The sequence below is a fragment of the Mesoplodon bidens genome, assembly GCF_964165515.1.
Source record: "Mesoplodon bidens genome assembly, contig: HAP1_SCAFFOLD_619, whole genome shotgun sequence".
In the NCBI taxonomy this organism is placed as follows: Eukaryota; Metazoa; Chordata; class Mammalia; order Artiodactyla; family Ziphiidae; genus Mesoplodon; species Mesoplodon bidens.
Window position 1 is genome coordinate 71,417 of NW_027672157.1, and position 17,093 is coordinate 88,509.

Here is a 17,093-nt window from a genome sequence, read left to right on the forward strand (position 1 = left end):
TCAGTAAATAGCTCTTAATATTACCAATGGTCTCTGATGTGGGAAAACTATTACATAATAAAAAGATCCTTAATCGGGTATCTTTAAAATCAGGCTGAATGCAAAGAACTTCAGATTTTATGTCCTCCCTTTTTTTATTTTTACCCAGAGAATAATGCAATTCAGAAAACAGAGGGAGAGATTAATTTCCACTTCAACTGAAAAGTCATCATTATAAGAGTTTTTTCATCATGTGCTATAGTACATTAAATATAACCATAAAATCTTTTTTACCTCTCTATTGAAAGGTAGAATGGGGTGTCCCTCTTCTTGAATATGGGCTGATCCAGTGGCTTATTCAATCAACAGAATGCAAGAGAAAAGGTGTGCTTGCACTTGTGAGGTTAAGTCATAGGAAGCCTTACAGATTCCAGCCAAGTCTCTTGAAATGTTTACTTTGGGTAAAGCCACTCACTATGTAAGAATTCAACTATTTTGAGATATCCAGGTTGCTAAGACTCCAAAACTACACCGAGAAATTTCATGGAGAAAGACAGAGACAGAGAGAAAACCAGCCCCAGATTTTTCAGCCTGTGCAGCCCAACTCAAGTCCCAGATTTGTGAATGAAGATGCCATCTTGGTTGGACATTTCAGCACCAAAAGATGTGACTCAAAGAAAACTTAGCCAGAACCAAGGCCCCAGACATATGACACCAGTCAAGTTGTCTAATCTATCTCCAATCATTCAAGCCACCACAGCTGAGGCCCAGTCATGATGGAGCAGAAATGAACCATCCCCAGTATTCTTTATCTTTATTCTTAGCTCACAAAGTCCTGACTATAACAACATGGTTTCTATTGTATCTACCACTGCGTTTTGGACTGGTTTGTTATACTGCAATAGTTATGTGGAATATATGTCTTGATCATTTCTTACAGTTCTAAAGCCACAGAACTCCTTTTACCCATATTCAGGGAGAATGCTATCTCTTGCTTATTTTCAGTCTCCCTTTGAGTCATAGAATCTGTTCAGAAGCTTCCTTGGACAGAGTCAGTAAAATAAAACTCTTGATTACAAAACTCCATCATTACAACCAGGATAAAAGAACAGCCAAATCTGCTCACACACACCCCGTTTTTTCACCACATCATAAACAATGGATTGGCCAAATTTTTAAGTGCTTGACTCTGATTGAAAGTAAGCAACTTTCCATCTTCAACCTCTTCCCCTCCAACTCAACCTAGAGTGATGCTCTAGTCAACCTCCGGACTTCCTGATGCACCTCCCATCTCTGAAATGAGAAGTGAAGAAAAAACATCTTCAGAAGACTTCTGATATCAAGACAAGGGATAGAACAAAGGCCAAAGCAGCAATATTGCCATCCAGAAGAAAAACTACTGAACCTACACTGCAATATTCAGAAGGAAAGTCAAGACATGAGAGAACTAAGTGTAAAGCACAGCTGTATTGGTGGCTTCTATTTAAATAATCAAGGTCAATAAGGAGGTCTCTGGGATGATGATCCCTATACCCTGTTACTTGCACCAGAATTGGGACATAACCAGGAACAAATAGTTCAGGAAGCTAGAGTCATTGACACTGAGAGCCAACTACAGGGAACACCAAACATCCGGGGCTATTAGTTCATGTGCTTCTGTACCTAAATTTGGAAAGACTGTAAGACTTTCTGAATCTTCAGGTAACTTGCATACTATTCTAATCAAAAGCAGTCATGCTCCCTCTTAAGCTAAACCATACAACTTCAGAATCAGGTGTTACTTCTTATTGGTACCACTGTCCACTAAGCAAAGACAGAAATACAGAAGTAATCCTGACCCCTGCCTTTCCCTCATATTCCCCCTCCCCACTTTTCCCTCTTTCCCATATATTACTAGGTTTAATCAGTTCTGCTGCCTAGAGATCTGTTAAAGTCCTTCATTTTAATCATATTCCTTTGCCCTGATTCAGATCCTTGTCATCACTAGCCTAGGCTGCCCTCTATCTATTTCTGACCCTCCCACCTGAACTGTTGCCCTTCATATTCATCCTCAACACTACTATCAATATTATTTCTACATTGCAAATTTGACCATCAACTGTCTAAAGACTTCAACATCTTTCCATTGCACTAATGATAAAGTCCAACTTCTAAACATGTCATAAAGGTCTCCATTTTTTGGCCTTGCTCTGCCAATTTAACTAATGTCTTTTTTTTTTTTTTTTTTTTTTTTTTTTTTTTTTTGTGGTACGCGGGCCTCTCACTGCTGTGGCCTCTCCCATTGCAGAGCACAGGCTCCGGACGCACAGGCCCAGTGGCCATGGCTCACGGGCCCAGCCGCTCCGCGGCATGTGGGATCCTCCCAGACCGGGGCACGAACCTGCGTCCCCTGCATCGGCAGGCGGACTCTCAACCACTGCGCCACCAGGGAAGCCCCACTAATGTCTTTTTTTAGTAATTAAAATCTACTATCCTTGTTGTTTTACGAGTGTCAGCAGTGGCTGTTCTCACTTTTGAAAATATTTCCCGCTTTCATTCACTTAGAAAACTCCTATTCATCCTTTCAAACCCAAATGCAGTGAAACCGATTTTCTCTCTCACTCAAACCACTTTCTCCTCAAAACTGTACTTTTAACTCTGTGTAGCTCAATTGTTTGTTATACTCTAATGACAACAGATTCTTAAATATACTCTTCTTTGTATCTTAATATCCGATAATATGACTGACATTTAACAAACGCTGAACATACTTGACACTTGAATTGATTGAATTGAATTAAACTGAATCAATCACTCTCAAGAACACTAACGATTGTTAGGGTTTCCTGCATCAAGAGTACAAATCACGCTGAATTTTCATAATACTGCTAGTTTTGATTGAGGCACAGCAAACAAGTTTACAACGGATTTCCCCTGTGAAAAGAATAACTTCAGTAAAAGATAACAAATACACTCAGAAGTCCATAAAGGAGGCAGGGTGGTCTAGGGGATTCTGTTCTCATCCAAAGACTTGCTGAGATTTGATTCAGAGGGGAAAGATTGATTTTTCTAGCTTAAGTTAAACGAGGCATGGAACAAATGTCAAAAGCAGGACATAGACTTAGATTCTTCACTGTCACACCAGTAAAGTTACCATCCTTCCATCTCCTTGAGAACAAACAAGAAAGCCTGCTGTGGACCGTGAACAAAACAACAACTGTGAATTTACACAGCTCCTTAAACTTCTAAGCTGTGTACTGAGAGTGAATTAGAGGTCTCCTCCAGATAGCATTGCAAATGAGCGTTATTTTATTTTCACCAAGCCTTTCAGGTGATACATGCGACAAAATCAGCAGGGTCAGTACTCACTGTGGCAGACAAAGTAACTATTATGTATCTGTCCTAAAAGTTCCTGTGATGTTCTGGCTAGTTTTGCTTAAGGACTATTTATAATATTTATGAGAAAGGAGGACAAAAATGAACGTGATGCTTTTGTGGAGAAGGAATTCCCTGGCTGAGCAGAAAAGCCTGCCAAAGTTTTGGTGTTTCTTGTTTGTTTGAAACAAGACTGAAGGACCATATAATGCAAGATGAAGCCATTAACAGTTAAAAGGGAGAGGACACACTAAAGAGACTCAGCCAGGGCCCTGGTAAATTATCCAAAACTGTGGGCTTTCTTAGTGAGAGTCTAGGATTTGAGAAATTCATGAGGAGAAAAGGCGGAGGTCCCTGGGCACCTGAAAATGAGAATTGCTGCATTGAACTAGGCTGACTTTGGCATGGCATTTTGAAGAAGGCAGTCCTATGGAATGTAACGAATAAATAGAGCATATCAGAGCCTGAAAACCTGAGAATAGGCTCATGTGGGTGAAACGAGGTGAAGCACGGTGCTTGGTACACTATAAAGCCTCAGTAACATTGGCTGGTTTTGAATGAAATGAAACCTAACCTGAATCCAGTCCCTACTCGGTAACAGCGGGGAAGATAATGGGTGCCTAGGCAACGTCTAGCAAGTTCTGGGCTCGAGGCGGCTCCCAACTGTTGCGTCACCAGGGGCCACAGAACTGAGTCGGGAAGGGAGAAGGGAGGAATCTGTGCGGAGGGTCATCCGACTGAGTCGGAACCGGACACTCTGGCAGGAAGTAGAAAGCGAAGAAAACGAAACGACCATTGGTGAATTTCAACAGCACGTCGTGAATTTCAGATAATTTTCCACTTGTTTATTAAGATGGAAAACTCGGATTCCAACGATGAAGGAGATGGAGTTTCGGCCCAACACATAAGTCAAACGGACCGATTGGTTCGGGAAGAAGATTTCTCCAGGTTCGTAAATAATCTGAGTGAAGAAGATTACGAACTTATGAAAGACAACAATCTTCTAGGCATTCCAGGTGAAAGTACGGAAGAAGAGTTGCTGAGAAGACTTCAGCTAATTAAAGAAAACGCACCACAAGACTCAGATGAAAATACAGGTATATTCTGCTTTTGGAGGGAATAGCATGGGATGAATAAGGAACTTCATAATAGGAAATAGTAACTTCATAATAGGAAATAGTAAATTATACAGAAGTGACTTACATTCATTTGGTAAGTAACTTCTCATAAAAAGAACTGGCATTTACTTGATTTTTGGTGAGCATGTCAAGGTCTGTTTGTTTGTTTTCCTGATTCACATTTGGGTTGTTTTAATTGGGAAACAGTGCAAAGTAGCCTATTTGTATTTTTCTTGGTTTTCTACCTCAACTGAAAGTCCCTCCTACTTCCTGAATTATTTTTTCTACATAGACATGTAAAAAAAGCAAACAGAAATAGTCTCCACTGGGGACAATTGTGCTCTCTTCAACACCTGGGGACATTTGACAATGGCTAGAGATATTTTTGGTTGTCACAGGGGAGGCATGGGTGTTACTAGCATCTAGTGGGCAGAGGCCAGGGATGCTGCCAAATATCCCACAATGCACAGGATAGCTCCCCAAAACAAAGAATTGTCCAGCACCAAAATGTCAATAGTGCTAAGGCTGAGAAACCCTGCTCGGACCTCAGGTCTGGTGCCTTCCCTTCCAGTGTGAAGCAGAGGATTTTGCTGTCTAATGAAGAGGATACTATAATACTTTGGCTCTTGAACATGGTCTTATAGGTACCATGCTAGGTTCAGTCTATTCATTTGATCTGACCTTCAATTTAATGTCAATTAAAAATCTTGGTAACATTAAGAAGTATTCAAAATGCAAACACTTTTAAACCTATAAAACTTGTTTATGTTTGGGCAATAACCTTATATTTTAAAACAGCTTATCTATTATCAAAAGCACATAAGTGAAAAGCCTAGAAGTAGTCATGTTGGAGACTAATGAAAATTAGACAATAATGTAAATTGAACTAAACTACTAGCATTGTACCTTAACTGGTGTTTACCTTGTTTAATTGCATTAGTGTTTTGACAGTGGACTGAAAAAAAAGTCTCTTGACATTCCTCTGACAGTGGTACACAGGGCTGTGTATATGATGAAATACTGAAACATAGGCTTCCTCCGGATTCCCTTTTTAAAAAATTCTCTAAGTTTATCTAGGATTAGCTCACTCTTTTTGGATGGAATCGAAACTTTTCTACCTTTACTTATAAATCTACACAGTGCAGTTTATAAAATATTAACTCTATAAATGTGAAATCAGTTGAAAACACCTGAGTATTTAAGTTCTCATTTTTTGTTTGTTTTTGAAACAAAGTTTCAGAGTGCTATTTTATGATGGTTCTAATTTTGGTAGTTCTTTTATGCACCCTCCCCATTTTTTTTTGTTAACAGACAGAGGAGACTCTTCAGATGACGTGTCTAGTGGTGACTCTCTAATAGACTGGCTTAACTGTTCTGGACAAACTGAAAATATGACAAGTGGACAAAGAGAAAACCAATCTTGGAGAGAAGAGAGCCAAATTAATCCTAAAAGTGATCAGTTCATATTCAGTTTAGAAATAAATGCTAACCTTGATCATGGGAGTCCAAATCCAGAGAATGAATATGTAGCGTCTGCAAGACTTCCCAGAAGAGAAAATATGGAAGACAGCCAAAGGCAAGTGGAAAGTCCACAATCTGAATCAATATTTACAAGACCATCTATGTCTGAACAAGATACAACTGAAACATTAATGAAATTCCCACCTACCACAAGTCAGAGACGAGCAAGAAGTAGGAGCCCAGAGTATCGGAGAACCAGAGCAAGAATTGAAAGTTGGTCGCCTCCATGTTCACTTAGGGAAATTGTACAAAGACTTAATCATAGTATACCCTCTCAGAATTTTGAGCAGCCTCTGCTAAGTGAGAATGTGAGATTTTCTAGAACTGAGCACCAAGAAATACTGACACAGCAAATGACTGGATTTGAGTTGCAAAATAGCGGTCTTATTGAAACTTCTAGAACAAGGAATGCCGTTCATGGAGAAAATTCTCCAGATACAACCAACAGTGGTGAATCTTGGGGAATGAGGGAAATATATCCAACCATACCCTTCAATCTTGAAGTAGGACTAGTTCATTCTGGAGCATATTCTCAGAGAGACAGCAGAGCTAGTAGAACTCAGTTAACATCTGAGACACCAAACAACACTGTCACTTCTGAAAGTGAACGAGGACTGAGGCATATGTATTCACATTCTGAGCGGGCAGGTGTGAGAGCTTATGTCAATACCATTAGAAATCCCGTTTGCAGAATGTTCAATACTAGCTTAAATGATACAACATCTGTTCCAATTCAGAGCACGTTAAGGCAGACAGTGACAGAATTTAGTAACTCAAATAACCTTATGGACAGTGACAGTAATTTAGAGCATAGTGTCTCACCTCCAAGTCCAAACATGGAATGGCTAGAGTCACCTAATGGTAGTAGTAGTGGTACATTTGGTTCTGATTCAAATGCTAGCTATGATACCCATTCAAGTTCCACACTGAGTTGTCATTCAAGCCCCAATTGTACGTCTAGTTCCAGTTCTAGTCCTATTTCTGGTTCCAGCTCAAGTGATGAAAATTCAGGAATTAGATCACTGATGTTTGAAGGCAGTGAAGAAACAAACTTAGCAGCAGACTTATCATCAGAGACCAGGCAAGTGGGTAGACAAATTAGCCTAATAATATATGATGAAAGTGACTCTGGGTCCTCCCATGATCTGCAAACTACAGGACTCACCAAAGCACAGATTGACAGCTTGGCTGTAAGATCTTTTGGTGAAAATGATGCACTAAAAGCCTGTAGCATTTGCCTTACAGAGTACACAGAAAACAGCAAGCTTCGCATACTACCTTGCTCCCATGAATATCACATTCACTGCATTGATCGCTGGCTGTCTGAGAACTCTACGTGTCCGATTTGTCGTAGGCAAGTAGTGGATTCCAATGAGAGTGAAAATCCTGATCGATGAGTTCTCAGCTATATAAAGTGTTATAGGGCTTCCCTGGTGGCGCAGGGCTTGAGAGTCGGCCTGCCGACGCAGGGGACTGACAATAAAAATTAATTTCACACCATAGCAGTTCACTGAATTTCAATAAAAACTTAGCATGTGCACTGGGTTGGGATGTTCCTGATTCCATGGGAGAAATGTCTTAATATGATATAATGAATCTAGATAGATCCTAGTAGTATTATCTCGTCATGTAAATCCCAGACATCTCTTAGCCCTGTTCAATCCTGGTTGTGCATGCAGAGAAACAGAAACCCAACCAAATATCAATAATTAAGAAGCCATTTAAGACTACATTAGAGTCATTCACATAAAGAAGTCATGTTACATTCCTAGAATGCCATAAAAAGCTTTGAAACCCTTCTCTTCCTATCTCTCTCCACAGCAGTTTATCCCACCTCCCTAACACTACCTTAACGTTTCGCCTATTCCCCACTACCAATGTATCAGTCAGTTCTAGCTAAAAACTGATGGCACACTTTAAAAGAGTGATGGAATAGCATTTAATGAAGAGACTAAAGTGTGTAAGGAATGAAGGGAAACCAAGAGATGATGAAGTGCCCTGAGGCTAGCAGCTGTGAGAAACCAGTATTATAACCACGAGGTTTGAGGGGGCATAGAGAGATAGCAGTTCCTGCAACCCAGAATGTCTTCGAGTTATAGGAGAAGCCCACCCAACAAGAGATGTAACCTTAGAAAATGGCATCCACTGCCAACCTAAAGTTTGGAAGGGGGCAGATCATGGAAATAAATACCCTTGCCTTCTTTCCTCCTGACTTCTAATCACTTATCAGTAGGTCATATTAACCCAACCCAACCTGAAGACACAGAGAGACTGGTCCATGAAGCTGATAAAGATCAGCCTCCTGGAATCACGAAGCAGGGTTAAGAAGGATGGCGAGTAGATCCGGTAAGCAAATCAGAGACCATCTACCACAACCAGCATTCCCAACTCTCTTCAAACCCAGCCTGTGTACGCTTTCTTGCCTCTTCCGCTTCCACTTGTTCTCTATTCCACTCTATGACTCAGCTCTTTAACAACCCTCTCTATTTTCCTTTCATTTACTCAGATCTTGTATTTTTAAAAGTGATAAGATGACAAAGCCTTAGAACTTAATTACCTTTCTCTTAAACATGTCACACTTTGATTTGCTGTGATTGTAAACAACTAAGGATAAAGGGCAGTTATAGGTATGTCTTTAATTTTTGCTGCTTCAATATATTCAAGCTTCAATTTCTTTCTATATATGTTTAGTTCATATAATTAGTTTTTAAAACAGATTCTGATTTCTTATAAAGGGTTTTATGGTTTATATATGACTCTGAATCCTTGTGTGAATGACCCAAAGTAGCCAATTGCTGCTTGGAGCCTCACAAGCTGCAATATGAAAGCCTTAAAGGTAAAACTTGGCTTCAAGAAACATGTCTACATAGTTCAATTCTAATTGTCCCCAGTAAAACCCATCACCCAAAACCCCGAGTATTTGAAATCAAAATTTAGGTCATGCTTCCTTCCAACCTAAACATAGTGAAGGATTTTTCTCCTAATTCAGCCTGAAGGCTGTTTTTGGGGGTTTGTATTGGCCAGTCCAGAAAATTTTGCTTAAATTTTTCAATCCTGGTATAGGTGAGAGTACATTGTATTATAACCTAAAGCAGTAATCAGAAATTTTGTGCAATGTGCAACCTATACAAATGTAGGCAGTGTTAAGTATACACCTTCTCTAAAAAGTTAAAGTCAGCAACATCACTGACCTTTCTTTTCTCTGTGAATTGCTGGCAGCCACAGTATTTGCACATAACTACAACGTATAAATGGGGAGTGGTGGTGAAGTTTTTGAAAACATCTTTGAGGTAGCATATTTTTCACACAGAAGATATCTGCATGGCCAGAAATGAAGGCTTGGCTCAAACCTCTGAAATTTACATTAACTTCTGAAAGTTGTTTGAATAGTCTGATTTTTAGGAAGTATTTTTGATATCAGATATACTTCACTTAAAGTGAGTAGAATAATTATAACAGTACTTGGTTTTCATACTATCCTAACAGATTAAAACCTTCCAAAGGATGATAATTGCTTAATTAATGCTTCAGTACATTCACATGCACATTCTGTGGTCGACAGAATTCTAAGATGATGCCCAATGATCTTTGTAGGAGCCCCTCCCCTTGAGTATGAGACCTGTGAATGTGATGGAATATAATTCCCATTATTAGATTATGATATATAGCACAGTTGATTGGGAGATTATCCAGAGTGAGCCTGACCTAATCAGGGGAGCACTTAAAAGGCACAGAGAGGACTTCTAATCCAGATAAGATGGTTTATACTCCCCTCTCCCTGCTCCCCCTTTATACGCACAACTATATATCCTGGAAATAATATGAGACAACCAAAGGAGATCTCTGAAAGGTCTAGAGAAGGTGAATTGCCTAGGGACCCTCAGAATGGATGAACAGCCTCATGGCAGGGCACCTTATGACCCTCTACCAACAAAAAAATGTGATCCAGGCCCAGCATTTCCTAACTCCCAACTTAGTAACAGGAAGTGGCTCAAAGAGGCTCTTCCTCCATCACATCAAATGGAAATCCCCCAAACACCAGGCGAGCCTTGCAGAACCTGCAAGGACGAACAATTGGAAGCCCTGATGACACTAAGTGACCAGGGAAAGTGCTTTCCTTCCCCACTGGGCCTGAGATCCCCCTTCACCACCCAGACACGTCAGTGGCTAAGGGTCCCAGCAAAAGTGCTCCTACCACAAAAAGCTCCCGCCTGGACAATGCTCTCCTCAGATGGGCCTGAGACTCCTCTCCCCTCCCCAGAAACATCAGGCAACTTGCTGGTACCGGCAATGGAGATCCCTCCACAGAAAGCTCTCAACCTGGTAAGCACCCTCCACTCCTTACAGTCCAGGGAGACTCTGTCACAAGTGCCTGGCCCAGGAAGGACTCTTCATCACGTGTTCCAGAGGTGCCCTTCCCTCACCAGAAGCACCAAGTGCCGTATCCTGGGGAAGCTACTTCAGACCCCATAAGCAGCATGAGAAGGGACCAGAGGTAACCCCACCTGCACAAGAGAAACAGACCATAAGAGTACCACAAAGGGTCAGAAAATTAGGTTATCATGGAACCACCGTCCATAAAAGTACAGGAAATGTGTGCCAAACCTATAAAGAGTGAATGCCTGCTAAAAATTAAAAAAAACAAAACACTTTAAATAGGGACCAAAGTATCCTAACATAATAGCCAAAATGTCCAAAAGACAATAAAATATCACAACTTATACCAAGAACCAGATACATGACAGCTTGAATAACATGGGACAGATGATGCCAACAGAGATGAATTAGATGTTAGAATTATCTGACAAGGGTTTAAAAATGCTGATTTCAGACCTTTAAGACCTCGAACACAGAACCTAGTCACTCCATGCCAGTATCCCCACCTATAGGACTGTGAGCTAATAAAGGGATGCTGTTTTAAGCCATTACATTTGTACTAATTTCTTATGCAGCAACAGACAACTAATACAACTTCTCAGCTAGGATCCATCCTGTACCTAGAAAATGATTAGAATGAGTCCTAGACAAGTAAATGGCTTAATGTCTTGGTTCTAGGCCCACTATAACATTATATTCTACCATTTTTCCCAAAAATGGAATCCCTAATTCCTGCTACTGAAGCTGCTAGAAGACAGTATCCTTCCTGTTTGAACAACCACCAATATCGTATCGCTCTAACTTTACTTCACATCATCCTGTCTCATTCTACCAGTGTATGCTGCTTATATCATAAACCCAATTTAACACTCTGACTTTGAAACTATAGAGCCACTTATTTTTCTCTCAAAGCGATTGCTGAGTATTATATTGCTCTTCCAAATCATATTCCTCTCTGTCTGCCCTGACAAATCAGAAATGGAGAAGATTTGTACCTGAATCTTCTGAGCTCAACCTGATACGTTTTTTACATTACAGTATATCAGTTTAAATACACAGCATCACTGTGGTTGTGAGCATAAATATTTCCATCTTAAGAATTTTCTCTGTATTTTCTTGGTAGTTTTTAAATCATTTGTTTATTTTGGCCTAATTCCAAAAAAAACCCCTTATCTGAATAACAAATTCTTTTTGAAAGTAGTTATAGCCTGTGGATAAGTTTTTGATAGCAATATAAAGTCTATCTTTTTTGGCTAACCCTGAAAATAAGTTGTGCTCTCAATATTCCATGAAGAATTAAGTATAAAGATTCTGTTGTAAATGCAAACAAGCCTGAGCATCGAACAACATGAACATCAAAACACTGCATGTACTGGAAAGTTCACAAAGAAATGTGACGTTTCTGTTAAGTCATATTACTTGTTATCCATATGCAATACTTTGAGATCTTCAGTATCTTCTTTACTACAATTAACCAAACATTTCATGTCTTTTCATTATTTGAGAGGTGAATGTATACTCCCTTCAATGAGAAGTTCCTGGTATGAGAATTTCGAATGGAAACTGAACTGCATTTCTTTTCTGTGACTTCATTTAAGATTTGAAAATTCTTTACCATCCTAACTCAGGCTTTCTCCCTATGAAATAAGAGGCTCTCCTTTGTGTGATATTCAAAATTCTCCATTTTTAAGCATCAAGCCAGCATCTTTAACATCACTGCAAAAATGTGGAGATTTGGAAAAGCATGTTGGGGAAAATCCTTTTTCTCTCATCCACCATTCGTAGAGGACAGACACTAATTATAAGCCAACTCTGGGCTCTGGGTTCTCCATTCTCACATCACTAGTCACAACACAGTTATCTACCACCCCTGGCCTTGTCATCTTCTATTCTGGAAGTGTATTTTTTTTTTCTTTAGTATGACTTGTGACTATCTAAAACATTTTTTATTTATCTTGTGCTTGTTTTCTTCCCCATTCCTATCCCAAAATAGAAGCTCCAAAAGATCTTTCTTTTTTTTTAAATTACTACTACATTTCTAAAAACTAGAACAGTTACTGGCATATACACACACACACACTCACACACACACACTGCTTCAGAATTTTTGGCCACTGTGAGCATCCCAGACTTATTTTTCACCCTTTATTCTCCAAAGAAAACCTATTTTAATACTGTTACCTACCATCCTGGATTTGATGTATTTCAACCTAGATCTCTCTCACTTACTTAACATATTTGTATAGGGTTTCTTGCCTATTAAGTTATAATATCTGCCAACCCTTTTCTAAATCACTATTCCAGGCATTCAATGCTGACCAAGAATGTGCCATGCCCAATGCTGGGTGCTAGGGTTATAGTTACAAAGTACAGCACTTATCATGAAGAAATGTATTACATTTTAAAGAAGGCAGCTGAATAAACATACAGGAACACTCTATGTCAGGGATGCCCTGACACAGATTCAGATACAGGATAAAATGGAATGATCTAGGAGGAGAAATCTACACTAATAATTCAAACGTCCTTAAAGTTGGGTTATATCTGAGTTGTATCTTACAGGACTAGTAGCAATTAGCCAATGAAATGAAGTCATTAATTTTATTCTAAGCAAAATAAACACTTCATGCAACAGTAAAGATGCATTGAAAATTTAGGGCTCAGTAAACAGTAAGTATGAGTCATCATGCTCTGGGGTAGAATAGGAAGAGATGTAAGTACATTAGCAAGAAATGAAGAGATGAGGCCAAAGAGGCAACAAGTGGTATTGTGTATCAGGCTGAAGAGTTGAACTAGATCTTCTAAGCAATGCACAATCAAGACAATTTTTCTAATAGGAATAAAATTTTTCAATTTTTAGAATGGTCATACTAGCAGGGATATGAACAGATTGTCAAAATTTAGATTGTCCCACTTACGGAGTTACGGCATTAACTGGAAGAAAAAAGTATAAAGTCCTGATATAATGGTGAGACAGTTGAGATATGGATGCATATAGATTCAAGTAGTATTAAAGAAACACAATAAAATTTGGTGGCTGCTTGGATAATTTAAAGATGACCTTAAGTTTCTGGTTTAGGTGACTGAGTAGATGGTGAGAAGTTCCACTGATATAAGAAATGTAATATAACTTGTTTGTCATAGTAGAGGAATAGATGACAATTCAGCTGGAATCTCTGAGATTTGAGATGTCAGAGTGATATTTTAGTGGCAATGTTCATCTAGCTATCACGGAATATCAAGTATGCTTCTAAAATTAGGATAAAGATGCCAGACTGAAGTCAAAGAAGTATGAGGTATTGCCTGTGGAAGTGTGTTCCATGGTAGTAGTGGAGGGAGATGGATGGAATCCTTTGGAACAGGAGCAATTATAAAGTAGACAGACATAAAGAAGCTAGCAAAGATAATCAAGGCAGAAAAATGAGAGGTGTAAAGATAATCATAAACACAGAGCTCATGGTCTTCATTCTTAAATATGAAGAGAAAACAAAATATCTCTAGATGTTAAGAAGAATGCAAACTTCTAGGAAAGCAAGGGTTTTGTAATTTTCACTACAATAGTCATAGCACCCAAAACACGGCCTTGCCCAAAGTCGATGTTCCATAAATATTTGTTGAGATATTTGAGATAGGCATGACATAAGAGAGAATAAGATAAATATTAAAAATAGCAAAATAAGTCCTGGGAGAAATAGGAATAATTCATGGACTAGGAAAGAACCTGAAAGGCTTAGTTTTACCATGAGCAGATGGAGACCTGCCACTATTCTAAACACATACAAATGTTGAAAGCATAAGTCTTTGGCAGGAACTGTAACAAACACACTGGCCATTATAGATCACCTGGAAACAGTCTTTACATATCTTTTTTAAAAGGCTCCTTTTTAAAAGAAAGAATTGGTAAGAGGGTGGTTAAATGCCTTTCTGTCAGGCTTTTTGTTTGGAGAAAAAGGTGTAGGTGAAGTAACTGCCCCACATAGATTCTCAGTCTACGTCTCCCTCTTGCCATCCTGAGTTACTCAGGAGTTCTGCTGGGCACATATATATCTCAGAAGCTGAAGCCCTCTCCTTGCATATTATAGTAGTGGGCTTCCCTTTCTTTCAGATTTCACCGTTATTATGATAGGTTTTTGAGAGGCAAAGGTAATGGCTACGTATGCTTACATTCACAAACATCTTGAAGCAGAGCCCATTTTCTTTTGTATTTTGAAATCCAATATAAAGGAATTTAAAAATTCAGCAAGAGGGAAAGGGTTTCAGAGTATTTGGACTTGAAAGAGTATATACCCATAACTTCATTTTTGCAAGAAAATTAGCTTCTTGAAACCTTATGCAATTGCTGCCATGGTCATTGTATTAATTTTAAGTTGTAATTTTAGAGAACACTTACAAATTAGTTTAAAGGCTAGAAAGGAATTTATTGACTCACAATACACCAAAGTTTGAAAGTGCCGATACTTTCAGACACAGGTAAGTGTGGGGGCCCAAAGGATATAAATAGAAAATGTTTCTCTGACTTGGATATTCTTCCCTCTGCAGTTTGTTTTGTTTGTTTTGTTTTGTTTTGTTTTGTATTATTTTGGGGAAACCTTTCTCCAAGGCGTGGCAAGAAAAATGACCAAACGCAACTCTATTTTTGTATATTACCAATTTACTGAACCCAGGCAAAGAGACAGCCTTTATACAAAAGACTGACTCAGCTTGGGATTTCTGTTAAAACCTCAAGTTCAGGGAATTCTAACTGGCCAGGTCTTGGTCACATGCCCAGCACGAGAATATGGAGGTGGGATCTCCAAGCCAAACCAGATGGAAATGTGGACAAATTCACCAAAAGTAGCAATGAAGGTCTTGTAAGGGTTCTCTTTTGTTTTTCACACTCTTCTGGAATCAATTCTGGTGGTATATATTTTACTAGGAAATAATCAATTTCATCCAGTTTTTAGATTTTTACAGCATATTTATGTTCAGTGCATCATCCTAAATTTAATATATTTCCCTTTGTGTTAGTTTTCTTTCTGTTCCTATACTTTATACCTTGGCTTTCTCCCTTTTTCCTTGATCAGAATATCAAATGACATTCGATAAACTCTATATTAAGGTTTGGTGGGACAAGTAGAACCACTAGAAGGACTTTATTATAGAGATTAAACCTTACATGATAGTGGGGCTTTGTTAAGCAGTCTATGTAAATCCACTGTCCCTGCCTCTTGGTGCCAGTCCTGAAGTCAGTAGGGCTGGATGTCAGGAATGAGAGATGATCTGAAGTTAGAAGATCAAGGATAAGCTGGAACCTTCAAAGATAAGCTATAATCCAACTAGAAAAATGAACTGAACACCATATTAAAAGGATTATACATCATGGCCAAGTGGGATTTATTTGTAAAATGCAAGGATGGTTCAACATACGATAATCAATCAATGTGATACACCACATTAACAGAATGGAGGACAGAAAAACCAGATGATCATCTCAACTGATGCAGAAAAGGCAGAAAAAATATGTTCATTGGAGTTCAAAACTCCATAGAAAGTTTAAATAACATATTTGATAAAACTGAATTTGAATTTTATAAGTTGAAAATAAGCCCGAAAAAATGATGAGATTAAATGAAAATGTGAATGATAAAGGAATAAAGGATAAAATGGAAGACCCACATTCATCTAATAATATTTTTAGAAGGTGAGATTAGAGTGAATTTAACAAGTATTTGAAGAAATAGTACTTCTCAGAGATTAAGTTAGAAATAAATCCTCCGATAAAAGAAGTGCATGGAGTCACCAGTAAAAGAAATGAAAACAAATATATGACTATATCCTGTATCGTATACCTCACCTCAGCCTGATCCTTCCTTTGTTCCACATTAAAAGAATGTGCAACACTGGCAGACTACTTATATATACAATCTGACAGTGTCTCACTGTGTTCATGATTCCAACAAATCTATCCTCCACCTCTCTCCTTACTCCAGCAGGTGAGAATATTCCTAAAGCAACCCTTTCAGTTCTCCCACAGGCTAAACCCATGGATGAATTCTTTCTCCTTTCTTCACATTCCCTCCCCATAATTTTGAGATCCAGTTTACAGAACTTCCAGAGGTCAAATCCCAGCTTGATCGTGCATTCTCATATTGAATCGCCAGCCTTCCCTGCTTCCCTGCTTTTGCCCTGCAATCCGGTTCACTTGCATTGTATTCTCTAATTAAATAATAGCACATAAACTCTTGGCCTGAGGCTCTGCTTTCTGGGGAACCAAGGCTAAAAAACAGCTGGTAAACCACATCACATAATGGCAAAGAGGAAAGTCTACAAAGCAACTTGGAAGAAAGAAAGAATATCAAATAAAAAGAGCAATGAGACTAGTAGCAATCTTCTCATCAGTAACAATAGATGCCAGAAGATAACTGAAAGCACTATCCTTAAAGTACTAATGGAAAAATCACTCTTAACCTAGAATAGAACATTTAACTAACCATATTAAAAAATGAAAGAGATGACATTTTCAGACAAAGAGAGAAATTTCTACCTATAGATCTTCAATACTAAAACTTCCAAGGAATAGGTTTCTTACTGAAGGGAATTAAACTCACCGTGAAGAAGTGGGATTAAAGAACAAACTGAGCAAAGAAAGTGATATACATGTAGATAAATCCAAGAAGTTTAACTGTTAAACACTGTGTAATTGTGTGACTAATTTGGGGGCCAAGTCAAAAATAAAGTGCAATTCAATGGAATATTACTCAGCCT

At 38.7% G+C, this 17,093-nt stretch overlaps 2 protein-coding genes across 2 annotated transcripts in view; one reads left to right on the forward strand and one right to left on the reverse strand.

The window, feature by feature from the left end:
• Positions 1-4,186: 4,186 nt before the first annotated feature.
• Positions 4,187-10,471, forward strand: LOC308610530 (E3 ubiquitin-protein ligase RLIM-like; the record flags this gene model as incomplete). The annotated part of the gene is made up of 4 exons (XM_081259628.1): positions 4,187-4,430; positions 5,763-6,422; positions 7,131-7,326; positions 10,234-10,471. The coding sequence occupies 4 exons, from the start codon at positions 4,187-4,189 to the stop codon at positions 10,469-10,471; spliced, it is 1,338 nt and encodes a 445-aa protein (XP_081115754.1).
• A 45-nt stretch (positions 10,472-10,516) lies between these two features.
• Positions 10,517-17,093, reverse strand: part of LOC308610532 (putative spermatogenesis-associated protein 31C2) — a gene marked incomplete at its 3' end in the record, with an annotated part of 41,095 nt that continues 34,518 nt past the window's right edge. The window contains exon 4 of the mRNA XM_081259629.1: positions 10,517-10,597. Within this exon, the coding sequence (XP_081115755.1) occupies positions 10,517-10,597 (81 nt within the window). The remainder of the gene's footprint in view (positions 10,598-17,093) is intronic.